This window comes from Gavia stellata, chromosome 2, assembly GCF_030936135.1.
Source record: "Gavia stellata isolate bGavSte3 chromosome 2, bGavSte3.hap2, whole genome shotgun sequence".
In the NCBI taxonomy this organism is placed as follows: domain Eukaryota; kingdom Metazoa; phylum Chordata; class Aves; order Gaviiformes; family Gaviidae; genus Gavia; species Gavia stellata.
This window is the reverse complement of record NC_082595.1, coordinates 102,586,318-102,601,697: the sequence shown is the minus strand read 5'-3', so window position 1 is coordinate 102,601,697 and position 15,380 is coordinate 102,586,318. Positions and strand designations below refer to the sequence as shown.

The following is a 15,380-nucleotide window of genomic DNA, read 5'->3' as shown; positions in this document are numbered from 1 at the left end:
CATTCAGCTTTGTGCACCGAGGCAAAACTCCTGACCGGTGGTTGCAGGTTGAGAGCTGAAGCATGGGATTCAATTACACTCAGGGTCTTGAGGTGAAATATAGATCTTATGATTACCTTGAGGGCAATGCTGATAGTCCGGTTTTCCTCAGAGCCCATGAAGGAAGGGGCTAAGCACAGGTCACAGGGATCTAGAGCTTCGGAGACAGATAGGACCAACATGATCTTACTGCACGACCTGTACACACAATGGCAGCTACAGAGCTCTGCCTGCCATCACGTTTCTTACTGTGCTGTAGTAACGAATGGTAAGGACATGCTGCCTCCTTCTGACACTTCTATTGCAAATGAAGGCAAGAGAGATTCTGATTTGCATATGCTGGCATTGAAATAGACAAGCAATCCTTTTGAAAAATGAGTGTACGCACATATAAGCACCCACGCATGTAGTTAAACCTTCCATCCAAGGAGAGATGAGCCTGATGCTGATTGTTTATGTTCATGCAGTAAAATTCCTATGGAATTGTTTTTCTTGGATGAAAACCAGAAGCAACCACGTTAACTCACTCCATTTTATCGTAATTATCTTGCCATTCTCTGAGCTTTCAGCATCTTGTTTTGGCATTATAAACACCTGTGCTTGCAAACCCTAGGCAACATAAATAAAAATAACATCTTGTTACAATAATATCTATAGAAAATGAGATTGGTGCAACATATGATACTTGCAGCTTTTCAGCTCCCCTGTATCAATACACATACCAATAATGTATAAAGGCTACTTATGCAAAGTGTTAAGTCTTTCTGTGTTCATTACTATTGTTCATATGTCACAGGTGCACAGAGGGAAAGGATGGGCTACATGATAAGATACTTGCCTGGACCTTGGGAGAAACAGTTACATTTTCCACACATTTCCTGTATGACTTTGAGCAAGCCACTTAATCCTTTCATCTTCTCATCATCTATAATATACTATGCCCATAATATCAAATAGTGGTAATAACTCCTGTTCCACAAGAATTATGTGCAGGTATGCAAGGATAGGTGGCTAAAGCCATAAATACCGTGCATGTCTAACCTTTAAATAAGCCTTTAGATTACCACTTTTTGGATATGGACTGTAGATCTTCAAAAGAGCACAGTCCCATGTGGTAGGCTCCATAAATATGTGTAGGAAATTGTTTCCAAAAACTTACAATCGGAGAAATAATATTATCCTCATTTTTAGGTAAGTAGCCAAGATGCAGCTCCTTTTAGAAGCTTGCCTGACATCAGAAGAAGAGCCTAGGGCAGTGGGGGGAAGTTAACCTAGAGCTCCTGAGCTCATCAGTCCTTTAAGTACACACTCCCCATCAGGGTATACAGAGAGGGAAGACAAGGTGGCAGCCCAAGAATTTTGCATTGTCATAGGATTCAGGAGGGAAAACTGTTCCTTCATTGGCTTCTGTTGACAACTCCAGTAAAAAGCAGTGGAAGGAAATCCTCCTAAACACTCTTTAAACTAAGGATTTAGAAGATAAGCAGCAACTGGCATTATACCTAACACTTGGAAAAAAGACTTTTGTTGCATCTCTGCAGCTGCTGGTATCACCACCCAGAGGAACAGGAGTGGCATTGAAGAGTGAGATTGTAATCAGATACACAGCTCTGAGACGGGCTAGAAGAGGCCTGAAGGATCAAGTGACCCTGTTCCAGGAATGCAGTGTTAGGTACAGATCTGCAGAAGAAATGCCGACAGAAAGGTCACCTGAGTAACGTTCGGTACTTTGAGACACAAGACATTTAAGGGATTAACACCTAGACCTTTTTAGCCTATGACAAGACAGGTCCCATCCAGGAACAATGTGGACAAATGGTAAGAAATCAGCATATAATGTCTCTCTATCCACGAACAAGAGAAAAAGGGTTGAGCCTCAGGGTAATGGGAAACAACAGCGACTGCAGTGTGTTAGTACATCAGTACTAAGGTACGAAGTACAAGAACTGAGATCTCGCCATCTTCCTGCACACTGCTCCAAGGTTGAACTGCCTTCACAGTGAAGAAATTTTCTGAAGTCCAGCCTGAACATCTCAGGCTACAACTTGTGGTGGTTGTCCCTAGTTGCCACTACCAAGAAAAGCCTGGCTGCATTATCTTCACAACGCCCTCTTGAACAGAAGGGCTCAATACTGGACGTAATATTTCAGGTGTGTCCTCACCAGTGTTGACTCCAATGGGACAGAGTATTTCCTTGATCTGCTGGCTGCACTTCTCCTAATGTAGCCCAGTATGTGGTTTCTTCAATTCACAATGAGAGTATCTTGCTGGCACATATGCTGTAGGTTATTTTTTTTTTGCTCACTTTGTCACAAGAGAAATTATTTGTCTTCGGGGGAATTATGGGAAGGGTATTGGGTGGCTGTCAGTATTTAAGTAATGTTGCCTGTGTCCTCACCATGAATGGATGGATCCCAGATGACAAGTGCATTCTCAACTGAGTAAACTAACAGAGCTTTAAAGCACTTCTCATCTCATGTCAGAGGCTTTTCTACGGGAGATGTAGGATGATTTGGGCTGAAATGTGGTGGAATCATGTACTGAGACAGAGAAAGGACTGTTGTGACTGTGCAGCTGGGACTGGAAGGAGCAAGGGAAAAACACGCTCCCAGAGTGAATACCTGAGTGGAAAAGGTTTTTTTGTTGTGAACATGGTGTGCCCATGCTTTATTTGAGAAGCTCTGCAGTCACAGTGGGCAGAAGTAGGTGGAAATTATTAAAGGCATTGCCAGGAATGGCTTAGAGTCACAGCCTGCTATAGGAATAATATTTCACTATCAGTCTTTTGTTGCCTGTTGCCTTGAAATATAAGAGCTAAGATTTCAATGAACAGCTCTTCCTGGGATAGAAAATTCAAAAGCACATATTCCTTTGGAATCTGTATGTAATCTGCCAAGGCAGAGTTGAAAATGAGAAAAACATGTTCCCAAATTTTAAGGAAATCTGAGGAGTCATGGTTCTAGTCTCTCTCAGCTAGACGTTTTGGTGACACTTTCATTCTACTCATTCTCCCTTACAGAAAAATATTTTCTGAGCCTTGAAAACCAAGGTGCTGGGATAAACCATGAGGGGCAGGCAGCCATATGGCAGGAGGACGTTATCTCAGTTCACATCCCTGGTGGTTGGAGCAACTTCCAGGAACAACTGGAGATGTAAAGTGACTCTCTGTAAAAAGCGAGGGTGGCACTTGAAGCGAACCAGCGGGAAATAAAGAATGATGCCACTGAAAATGAACAGGATGACGTAGAGAAACTCAATTTGGGGTTGATCAATGATGGGAGCTAACACCAGGTACACAGCCGCCATCAGCACAATTATAGGAATGATAATTGGGACCTGCGAAAGCAAAACATCAGCGTAAAGATTCACGTAATCGTGGGCCACTGTGGGTCTGGACAACCCTGAAATTTGTGCAGAAGGCTTTTTAGATTAAACCCTGCTGCAGCTTGAGATATTACCCAGAAATCCAAATTAATCCAGACATCCTGTTTCCCAGCCCAAGGCTCCCACTCAGAGGCTGAGCATCCCTGCAAGAGCTACATCACTGCCACACACCCTAACCCCTGGTCTTCCCTGCCCTCGTAGACCTGAAGATGCAAACTGCTGGTTTTAGTGCCAGGTCTGTTCTTGCTCTACCTACTACCTTGCATCCAAAAGCTGAGCTGGAGAGAAAACACCCAGCAACATGCACAAATCACATAACTGAACCTTAACACCCTTGGGCAAAAGGGTTTATTCACGTGTTGACAGATAGGTGGACAGGCAACCTCAGAGGCTATTTCTGTAAGTCTGGTCATAAAGCATTTAAATTTGAAGCCAACCTCCCTCAAAGGCTAGTGAATACACAAGATAAAATGATTTCAAACAAGGTGAAAAACTAAACGTTCTAGCTGGGATTTTCCAATTTTTACTTTTGTGCCTTTTGTTCAACACAAGGGCACTGACATAGACCAAAGGAAATGTTGTTCATGGTTACCTGCGAGAGCATGGAGAAGACCTTCCATTGGCTTCATCTGCCTTAGTGGGATGCTCCACTCTGCTCCCTCCATGCTGTGTTCTAACACTTTTGGCACAATGCTAATAAAAATTATTGTTTTCAAACTCAGGGAAATCTTACCCTTAAATATAAACCTGCAACATACATACAGATTCTGCAGGACATTGGCCATACATTGTCAGTTGAGCTAGAACCTTCAGACATGAACTGCTTCTAGTTAAGGATAGACTTAGGCCACCAAGCCAAAGGCTGTAGCAGGCTGACATCCTCAGGGGACTGACCTGGAGGACTGCAGAAGCTTTATACAGTGTATGAAACACTACTGCAGAAACAGGACTTCTTTTCCTTAAAGTCCATTCAGCTAACAAGTTGGGTGAACGTCTTATTTCAAGACAGAATCACAGAAGCCAGTGACTGGGAGACTTAATAGAACACTGCTCTTCTTCATGCGAAGCCCCATAGGACACTTGATATTGCTTCGCACAGCCTGGCAGCGTCAGCCTGTCACCTATCTCCTGGAGGAACCCCACCAAAACCAGCATGTTCATTGAGCTTGTCTCAAGGAAAAGTCACTGTTCTGCATTCACATGACCCCCCTGTTCCTAGGATTTTTTTCTGTGAAAATATTTCTCTCAGTCATTGAGGAAGCACTGCAGTTCAACACGCTCAAGGCTCCAGTGGAAAGAACAGGTAACTCCTGATTTCCTTCCACTTAGCTGTTTTGTGGGGAACAAACGTGTCCCCTGGCCATCTCAAAGGACTTGGGGTATTCTGGCTAAGTTTTCTGTCCTCTGCAAGGCTCTTACTGAGGAGTGCGACTGAGCTCTGAGAACATGAACAGGCGAATCTATTGTTGATCAGAATCATCCTTCATTTTCCTCTTACATCTCTAAGAAAAAAAGAGGATCTGGTAGATATATTTTCCACAGTGAGGGGGCAGTGCATTATTAACTTATCAAGACAGAGAAGTCAACCTTGACTTATGCCTGTATATTCACACTATCTTGCCTCTCGTTGACTTTGCTGAGAAAAAACATGAAATTAAAAAAGGAGAACCACACTAAATCTGTAAGCAACCAACCCCAGCGCTCTTTGTTTTCTCATCATGCTCTTTTAGTCATTTAGGCAATAAAGGAAAAGGGTTTGAGGGTTTTGTGTTATTACTTCACCTTGTAAGATCTTGGCAATTCTGGTTTCTTGATTTTTAAATACAGGAGACCAGAAATAGTCATGCCATAGAAAAGCCATGCTATAAAACTGGAAAAAAAAAAAAAAAAAGAAAAAAAAGACAGCATGAAATTTGGAGTGATGTCATCCAGGAATGTCAGTCCTGCCTTCCAGATCCCAGATGTTCATATCTCCAATTAAAAAGGAGAATATTGATATAAATTTAGTAGTTTTTCCATTCATTTCCTTTCCAGCACAAACAATGAGAACTTTAGAATTATCTGAATATTACAGATTCATTTCAATACAAGGATGAATCATATCCCGTTAAGTATATAGTGACAGAAGCATCCATGCGTTGCAAAGATGCTGGTTCCTAAGCTCTTTCTTTTCTTTCTTCCCCCACCCTCCCATCTACAATATTGGTTAGAAAGCAATAGCCCAGGCTCAACAAAATATTAAAAGAAAATACTTCTAAAGCAATGTCAAAAATCAGGACCACAGGGGATGCAAACAGAAATGCTACGCATACATACCTGAAAAAGTTCACGATACTGGTGAAGCTTCCAGATATGATCATTACTAAAGACATAGCAGATGTAAACAGCAGAGCAGGGGAGGGCGTGAGGCATTGCACATGAGCCATAGACAGAATGTCTGGCTGAAAGCCAAAGCAAAACAATATACCATCATATCATGTACTGGAGATCCTTACTCATCCCTCTCAGCTGCTGCTGGGAGCTCTGCATGCAGCCAGAGCCACTCTTAATCATCAAATAAACATCACAATATAAAAACAGTTCAACTCCAAGGAGTGTAAACATGGAAACCCCCCTCAAGGATATTTTCATTGGGTCTCACTGATTTCATACCACATGTGCTCAGTTTAGGCAGGCAAGATGAGGTTTTCAAACTACCCGTGTGACAGACTAAGGCTGAGTCACATCAGAGCTTTCCTGATCATCATCAGGACCTTGTGCATGGTCCACCTCTTCCGCCCTCTGTCACATCTCTCTGGGACTTGGCTTCTCTTGGGCTGACTGGAACGTGAGACAAGGACTCCTCCTGAAACATTTATGCAACCAACCACAAAGCAAACCAAGATTTATTCCAGAACACGGAGAGAATTATTAGCCTCTTTATTGCTTGGTTCATTGGGAAAGTTTAATGAGAAAGGCTTCTTTTTTTTTCCTTTCCAACCAAAAAGAGCATGCAAGCACTTCTGCTAGAGCTGAGTGTCTGCGAAATGGTGTAAGCGTTCAGCTCTTGGTCTGGTATGGTCAAATTCAGGCCATCTGTGAACTGCTCTGCACAGAGATTGCCACAATACAGCAGACACTGTCATCAGTAAGAGAAGCCGTGGAGCCAGTAACCACCAAAACCAGTAACAACCAACCCAGTCATCTCCACCAACCTGGGCGTTCATGTACATAAAAGATTTCCTCTCGTGTACAAGGAGTGGAGCTGGTGCAGAGTGGCATCCTTCACACCTGAGAGCAGAAATGCCAGATGGTGTGGGGAGGAAGGACCAAAGAAGCAGGTAGGTCCATGAGGAACACAACATGCCTGCTCAACATAGAGGAGGACAAATGTAGCTCGGCTGAAGCACTGAGAGGGAGAAGAAGTGTGGGTAGGTGTGAGGGTGTGTGCCTGTGAGTGAGGGGATCCATACCAGCAGCTGGAGTGGGGCAGCAGCCTCAGGGGCTTGTATGCCCAGGTACCAGCAACTGGTTAGACTGGGATCCAGGGGCAGCTACTAGGCAGACAGAATGTCTGACCCCAGCTGCTGGAGGGACCCACATTGTACATATGTTTATATATATTTTTCCCACTAACAGACCCCTGATCAGCCAGAGAGGGGAACAAGATGAGACCCTTGGTGCTGTTTGTGCTAGTGTTTGTGTGAGCGCCGAGTGTGTCTGTACGTGTGGATCTGTGTGGCCTGCTGTCTGTACACATATATATACACATATACATATGTATGTGTGTATATATATGTTGTATACTTGTGTTTGTATGTGTGTGCCTATTGGGAATACACGCTCAACTTACCAGTTGGACCAGGGGAGCACGGAGGTGCAGCAGTTTGACCTCCGTTGGGCTACCAGATTTGGCCCCACCTAACAAAACCAATTAAAAACCCCAGCTAGGGTAGATGTAAGGCTTGGTGTCACCTTGTAATTGCTATGAAGTTTGCAGAGAAGAGATATCCTACGCTGTATCTGAACTGGACTACCCCATGGGAAGGCTGGAACACCCCTGAGACCAGCTTGCACAGTCAGTATTGCCTGCAAAGGCAGCTTGCCAGTGCTGGGCTACCTTCCCAGTGTGAGCAAGGGTGCCTTACAACACACAAGCATGGCCAGGTTTCCCCTCCCTGGCAGGTGTATTGGCTAGGTCGCCCCAGAGCCAGTGCCAGGTGCTCCAATACAGCAGTATTTCAGTCGTTCATTTCAAAGCTGTTCTTAAATTTCAGGCTAGATGTAATTATGTATCTTTCTGAAATTATGATGCTGAAGAAGAAAGTCAGGAGACAACACATACGTTACATTTGAAAAAGATGGGGAAGAAAGTCTTTGAGCAAGAAACAAACCTTAACTAGAAGAGCTATCACTCTCCCAGTTGAACGTACACGGTGTCTTCCTCTCTGCTTTAGTGTCATAAGAAGGTAAAGTTGCTCAAAGCAAGCCAGACCCCCTTTTTTTCTCCTTACCATATGGCCTTCCCTTGCAGCAATGTAGCACACACGGCCTCCGCTAAAGAACGTGCCGTTCGATGAACCAAACGTAGACAGTGCCACTGACAGGGAGATGAGCCATGCCCAACTGCCCAGGACCTTGTCCCTGAGGTGGGAAAGAATTCACAGCATAGCATCCAGCTCGTAGATGTATCAAATACTCATCACAGAACCAGACAGGTTTCTTCCCTCCATTATTCTCACTGATTTTTTTTCTAAAGCTTTTGTAATGATTTAAAGCCTTCTTCCAGTTCCCATAATATTTAGTCACGAGTAACTTTGTCTTGTCCTGAAAAGGACGCTTTTCTTCCTGCCTGGTGTATATATATCTACATCCGTCTACATTGCAATGGTGTACAATGCTGTCACAACAGGGAAAACCCCCTTTTCTGTGTACAGATGCTGTGACGTGAATCCTGGAGATATTGCTGTTACAGCCAACAATATTAGCTTGGAAATAGCGGAAAAACTATTCCCACCAGACCTGAAGAAATTTCCTGCATTATAACCTCTTCCCCAATATGCATAAGAATTTAACCCTTTAATTCCGTATGCATGTACTTCTGCTACTCTGTGAATCAAGCTTAAGGCAAAGCAATTGTTTGAATTTCAGAAGTTTGGTTCTACAACATGTTCAGACATTTATGGTTTGCTTTCTCCATAACAGAAGAAGTAGCAGGGTTACAAATAGAGTTAGAGGTAAATATTTGGAAGATACGATAATCTTCTCACCTAAAAGTGAATCTTGTCTTCTGGAATGAAGCAGCATGAAGAATATTAATTGAGTAATAAATGCTGGTGTTTGGGGTAATTATCACATACATGTTCACACACACACAAACAAACACACTGTTCATCTAATTGGCAAAAATCCAAAATTAAAAAGTTTTTTAGAATATTATATTTCCATCTGAACTGTATGGCTTTAAGCCATATGTACTCTTTTTTAGTATCACCTATCCCAAATGTTCAAAAATCTAGAGTTGGGCTTTCCAAAATCATGTCAGGAGCTTATCTACCACAATAATTTCAAAAATGTAGTTTAGAAGCTTAATATCTGTGTTATGGTCCTTCAGGCTTTAAGTTATTAAGCTACTTGCAATAACCAGAACTCAAATTTTTCCCTTTTTCAAAATGATGGAATCTGGACATCTCCTACGAGTCACATGACTCCATAACCTCGAGATCTCAAGGGAAAACAACATATATCACAAAATTAATAATAAAATCTTTAGCAATTGTGTATCTTGCATTTACAAGATTAGTGCTTTGCTGTTTGGACCCTGAAAATGAACTGCAGGGGCTACTGAGAGTAACTTCTGAACACTGAACAATGTTTGTCTCCAGCAGTTTTCTTCTTGTATGGGGAATAAATGCATTTAAATGTGATGTGCCCTCCTCTGGCTTCTTTATACTCCTCCCATCCTTCCTTAATGGCCCGAATAGCTGCTTTTCTTGCTCATGAACCACAGCCATTACACCCTCCTCAGCCTGTGGCTCTCTACCTGTCCTCCAGGCTTTGGAGTGCCTGGCTTTCTGGTTGCTAGTTCAATGTTTCTTCCTAAATTGCATTCTTGGGGTGAAAAGGTTAATCAGGCAGGAAAAGGAGATGTGTTAAAAAGGAGGAAGGTCACAAATAACTTGTTAATCAGGAATGATGGGAAAGGAAGTGCAGAGAAAGTTCATGACACTGCAGCTTAGTGAGGCTTTGTAACCTGTTCAAACAAAGCACTAGACCTTTAAAAGCTCCTGCTTATAATGACATGAAAGACTATTAGAGAACACATCTAGCAAGAGCTCAGTCAGAACTTCGAACTGGAGATCTTGTGAAATGCACACAGAAGCAAAGCTGCTGCTGACTTTTTAGGAAGAGAATGAGCAGCAACATAATCTCTGCATATACTGTATCATCATTTCTGCCAGACAACTCATTTAGGGCTATCATGGATTCTGTGTCTTTGGAAATATTTAGAATAAGGCTGGATGTTCTGGGGGAAGAACATCTGGTTAGGAGTCGATGGTGCCTATATCTCTCATGATGGTCCCTTCCTTCTCTTCCTAAAATTCTTGTCTTGCACACAGCCTGTTTAATATGACCAAACACTTCATGTTGATGGAAGGTACAAACAGTTTCTGTGCAGCTCTGGAAAAGCACAAGCCAACTTAAAGATACAATTACCAACGGCTACCCAACCCATGTATAACACTTCTCTTTCTCAAAGGTGTTGTAGAGATCAGTGTCATTTTCCATTTCCCCACAGATGGAGAAACTGAACCAAAAGACTCTGGTCTGGTCTAATTTCCAGGTGCCGAGAGGACAGGATTCACCAAGTTGGCTCCTGTTGATGTCAAAGGGTTAAATAAAACAAGACAACCATGATGGTCACAACCATGATGGTCAGTTTTGAAGCCATGACAACGAGGATAGAAAGTCCTTAAGACAAATTATATTGTTCAAGGACCCTTCGGAATATATAATAACCTATTCAATGTGTGTAATGGTGCGTAATGATATATGATTTGTAGTAGAGATGTAAACTTCAACAGTAACTTAGTGGTAGCTCATAGGATAAAGGTATGAACGTTAGTTACCTTAGGTGATTTTAATACTAAAACCCACGCCCATAGGAGAAGATTTTAAATGCAAATATAGGCCCACCTTAGTATAATGAGTTAAACTAAAACTAAGACATGTGCAGATTAACTTTTGTATGAGTGACCAATCAGTTATTGTAATGTGATTCCTTCTTTGTTATCTTTTTGTATAAAAGACTCCATGTGTTTCTGAGAGGTGTACTGGCTGATGTTAAATGCCCAGCACCCCGTTCTGCAGACTGTCCATAAAGACAAATATCTCGACTCACTCTGTTGATTGGCATTTTGTGTGCCAGGTGAAGAACTCTGATTCAGGGACAACACTGTCTCACTCCCAAACCACTGCCTCTGGATTAGTGGGGCAGCACATTGTCCTCTCCTCTTTTCTGGGAGTATCTAAAATGTGGGCCATCTCCCAGTCCCCAGGTCTAGATACGCACTCTTGCTGCATCCTCACTGTCTACGGAGAGATGCCCCTGGTGTGCACTTCATCCCCTCTTTATGGCCACTTCCCATGGGGAAAAACATGAACTGGAGGGGAGCCACAGGTTCCCACTGGGAATGAATGGGAATGGGGAGTAAGGGGTGTGCTGCAGAGGACCCCATCTTGGCAACCCAGGTGCACCTTGGAGGCCATGGGCCAGACAGGGCTGGTCAGCCTTGGCTTTTGGCGGGGGGAGGCTATACGCTGCCCTGAAGGTGACAGAGCAGGGACGGGCAGCGTGCTTCCCTGCAACATGGCCTGACAGGTCTTCCTGGCCTGACCAATGCAGTGGTGTTATTCCCACTGGGAATAGCACTTAAACCTTCTGAAACTCAGGAGACAACCCGTATTTTACAGGACTGCATTGGCTGTATTACCACAAGCAGAGCTCACCCCCAAGTGACGGCCACAGCTCCTGAAGATAGCAGTTCAGATGGAGTCATTGCTGCTAAGTAGCTCACATTTACCAGCAAATAGAGGCATGTAACCAAAGGAATGGCAATCATCACAGCTCTGGGAAGGGTCACCTGAAAAAACAATGACAAGAGTGTTAGGTGCAGCACATTTATGCCTGTACTGGGCTTTTTTTGTTTGTTTTGTCTTTGCCACCACCCACATCTCTCATTCAAACTCCTTCGCTCACTAAGCTTTTCCCCTGAATAAGACTTAGATTCAGATTCACATGGTAGTTTTTATACCAGTCTCCCAAAGATGTCAGGCAAACAGGAAGGTTGTACATTTCAAAGGCTACTCTTTAAAAAAAAAAAAAAGCTAACAAAAAAACCACCCAAATCTTATTAAAAAAAGACTTTGGTTCATAGATATCTGTTGCATATTTCTTGATTACTTTAATATTGATTTCTTTGTTATTAGTATGTTATGTCTCCTAGTGTGCTGCATCTTCCCATGAACATCCCACTGACATGGGTGTGTGTTGCATCACATTTAAGTGCTCTAAGGGCTAAATCAAAGCTGGGCAGCATGAGGGAAATTTGCTCTAGGAAGGAATTCTTTTTTTCTTCCTAGTAACAGTATGCTATCTTGGAAATTCATGGACCATTTTAAGGCTCAATAAAATCAGCAAACACTACTTTATGCAGCTGAAAGCACTGGAAAAAAGCAAAGAGTAGGGTGATCATAGAGCAACTGTATATATCTAAAAACCTGAAATACCAGTTTTTGCATTCCCCATTCCCACCGTAGGACAAGATACAGCAGCTCCTTATGTTGTTGCCTCCAGCCCATGAGGGTCTGAATATCAGTGCTCACGGTCCCGTGGGAGACTGCCACATGAACCTATGATCTTTGCTGCCATTTAGATTAATATTTAACTGTGTACTTTCATTTAATCTGTAAAATCTTTTGTGCCGCACTGGTAGAAAGCACACTCTATACACTCTGCACTCACACAGCTCTTTCTAAAAAAGGGTTGTTCACTGCTATAGCGTGTGATCTGTGAAAAGAGGTAATACTGCACAGAGAGGGCTGATGCGAGATGCAAGTGAGCTACTTCAGTGCCTATAGCATGGACAGAACAATGCCTAAAAAGTAGACATATAAAGACAAGGTCATTCAGAGAGTTAGATTCCCTCTCCAGTGAGGCTTGGCTTGCTCTGAAGTTCCCGCTCCAGGCAATGAGGAGAGATAAGTGGTTTTTTGATGCATACATTATGGATCAAGTCTTTTAGGGAATATGTGGTGTTAAGAAACCTTTATGGATTATTGCTTTTCTGCATAAATCTAGGTGTCTACAGTGAGATCCTCTAAACACTAAGACAAAACTTCATCCCCAAAGCATCCAAGTTCTGCTGAATAGCTTTTTTTCCAGTCAATGGGGTATTTTAGTGCTTTCTTGCAGGTAGGCTGTTATTTTGCTTAGAGGCCCATTTTTATCCTTTCTGGACACATCCATAGGTGTCTTGCCCCAGAAGACAGAACAAACCAGGAGGAAAGCTCAGTAGCCTTTCCTTGATGCTCTAATCCCTTGATTACCTCTCTTAACACGATCATAGATAGAATCAAACATAGTAGCAGCAGGATTAAGTAAGTAAAACCCAGCTCACTCACTCACCTCAGGCTTCTTCAGTTCCTCAGTTACATAGTTCAGGTTGTTCCACCCATCGTAGGACCAGAGTCCCTGGTAAAATGCCACTCCAACTGCCCCAATACCTGCACTCGTGTTTTGAAAAGCATTTTGAAAATTCTGAGTTTGTCCCTTGGCAAGCAGCACCAATCCACCCACCACAATCACCAGCAAAGCCAGGAGTTTGGCAGCTGTAAAAATGTTCATAATAGACGTCGCCAGCCTCACGTTGAGACAGTTGATGATGGTTAAAAGCAGGATGCAGGCAGCAGCTGTACATTTGACAACAACCTGTGGAGATGAGCATCCTGGGTAGAACGGCGCAACAGCGTATTCTGCAAAGCTCAGACAGACAGCTGCCAAACCAGCTGGTCTCACCAGGATAACAGAAGTGTAGGCAAAAAGAAAAGCAGGAAAAGAACCAAAAATCCTCAAGATGTAAATATATTCTCCTCCAGACTCTTTAATTATGGTTCCAAGCTCAGCGTACGACAAGGCTCCAAACATGGCCAGGAGACCACATGCTGCCCAGATAAGCAGGCTGCTGGCAGGGCTCCCCATATGATGTAGTACCCACTCAGGGGACATAAAGATTCCTGAGCCTATCATAGTGCCTGCAATTAATGACACTCCACTAATCAGACCGACCTCTTGCTTCAGTCTTAATTTCTCCTTCCCTTCACTCAGATCTGTGGATGAGTGAGGTGAATCTGTTGTCTTCCTTTTCCTCATTGTGGAGATGTTAGGAGATGTTGTTGTTAGAAGACAATATGGAATAAGACTGAGGCATTTGAACAAGGACTGTCTCAGGCTTTTAGGGTCAAGTTAATAATTACAAAAGTCACACTGAACACTGTCAATAAATACAAACTTACCTCTCTGTTTTTTCATTCTTTTATTACCCACCTCAGCTTGATAATTTATCATGGTTCAGACCCTGCCAAGACTGATTATCTTTGAATCTCATTGCAAGCAATGGTAATGAATAGCATTTAGCACCACCCCAGAATCACTCAGCGCCTTACTGGGCTGTGTACCTGATTATCTCTCCTTTAAATTGTGCCTCAAATGGCATCTGAAATAAGGATCAGGTAAGCAAAATGCCCATGCAAATCTGTACTTTGTTCTTGGATTAAAGGTCAATGCTCAAGCACCTGCCTTAGTGCTCAATCATATTTTCATTCCCCACTACAAAATGATCAAACAAACAAGCCTGTCACCCAACATGCTATGGCTTTGCTCAGTGAGGAACATTTCCAGTGTCTTAATCAATGACACAGAAATGTTCTGCTAAAAACAGTCCAGAGATTGGAAGTGTTCAAGGCCAGGTGGGAGGGGGCTTTGAATGACCTGGTCTAGTGGAAGGTGTCCCCGCCCAAGACTGCGGGGTTGGAACTAGATGAGCTTTAAGGCCCCTTCCAATCCAAACCATTCTATGACTCTGTTGTTTTTCTGCACAATAATAGGGGGCAATTCTGTTTTTTTCAAATTTTAGAAAGGGCAGGAGAATAGTGAAAAGGCTATAATTACATTTTTATGGGCCCTTTTTGCCAATGTACATGAGGTATGCACATTCTTACCAGAATATCGTCTTCAGAGGACTTTGTCACTGCTCATCATATAGACATTTCAGTGCACACCCAAGAGAAACATAGAGGTATAAGCTTTTGGAAATGCCGCTGATGCCTACTTAGACACCTAACACGTAACATTTCAGACTTTGGGGACAGTTCTGCTATAAATCTGAATATTGTTACAGTGCATGAGTGTGTGTTTTGTGATCTGTGATATGGACAAAGTATTGAGCAGAAGGGAATGGCCATATGGATTCTTTTGAACTTAAACTAAACTTTACTGACTGCAACTGTAAAGAAGGAGAGTTACTGTCCTTGGTGGTCTCTTGCAGCCCTCTGTTGTGATAAGTACCAGAAAACAGGAGTGAGACCTTCCTCAGCCCTTCATGGAAACAGCAGACCTTGAATCTTTAAAACTATCTGTCCTTCTCAACCATTTGAGCTAAAAAAAGCAGGAATATAAACAGAAAAGTATTTTTATTGTTTGTCTAAAAATTCCTTCTCTTCTAAATCATTTACATTTCTCTGCTTGCTTTTTTTTTTTTAAATCTTCTTGCTAGCTTTGCAGCTTTCTGCAAAAAGCAAAACTCATGGGCCTGTAAGAAAAACAACATATACAAGTCAAGTTACAGAATTTCTCATGCTAAATCAAACAAAGCTGCACAAATTTTAGCATCGGGCTTTTAATTTTTTCAAAGCAAAAA

The 15,380-nt window shown here is 42.6% G+C and overlaps 1 protein-coding gene across 1 annotated transcript; it reads right to left on the bottom strand.

Annotated features, from left to right (window-relative positions):
• Positions 1-3,141: 3,141 nt before the first annotated feature.
• On the bottom strand, positions 3,142-15,096 carry LOC104257127 (b(0,+)-type amino acid transporter 1). Its single transcript, XM_009811807.2, has 7 exons — positions 14,986-15,096; positions 13,091-13,840; positions 11,413-11,546; positions 7,917-8,046; positions 5,740-5,864; positions 5,206-5,293; positions 3,142-3,375 (listed from the first exon to the last, which is right to left on the bottom strand). Exons 2-7 carry the CDS (start codon positions 13,832-13,834, stop codon positions 3,142-3,144), a joined length of 1,455 nt encoding a protein of 484 aa, XP_009810109.1. The 5' UTR covers positions 13,835-13,840; positions 14,986-15,096.
• Positions 15,097-15,380: the final 284 nt, after the last annotated feature.

Bases quoted from the DNA above. Each gene is read 5' to 3' on its own strand.
- LOC104257127 (XM_009811807.2), bottom strand. From the start codon at position 13,834: ATGAGGAAAAGGAAGACAACAGATTCACCTCACTCATCCACAGATCTG. The intron at 5,294-5,739 runs GTATGTATGCGT...TTTTTTTTCCAG, and splicing joins AGTATCGTGAACTTTTTCAG to TTTTATAGCATGGCTTTTCT. The intron at 3,376-5,205 runs GTGAAGTAATAA...TTGCTTTCGCAG, and splicing joins AATTGCCAAGATCTTACAAG to GTCCCAATTATCATTCCTAT.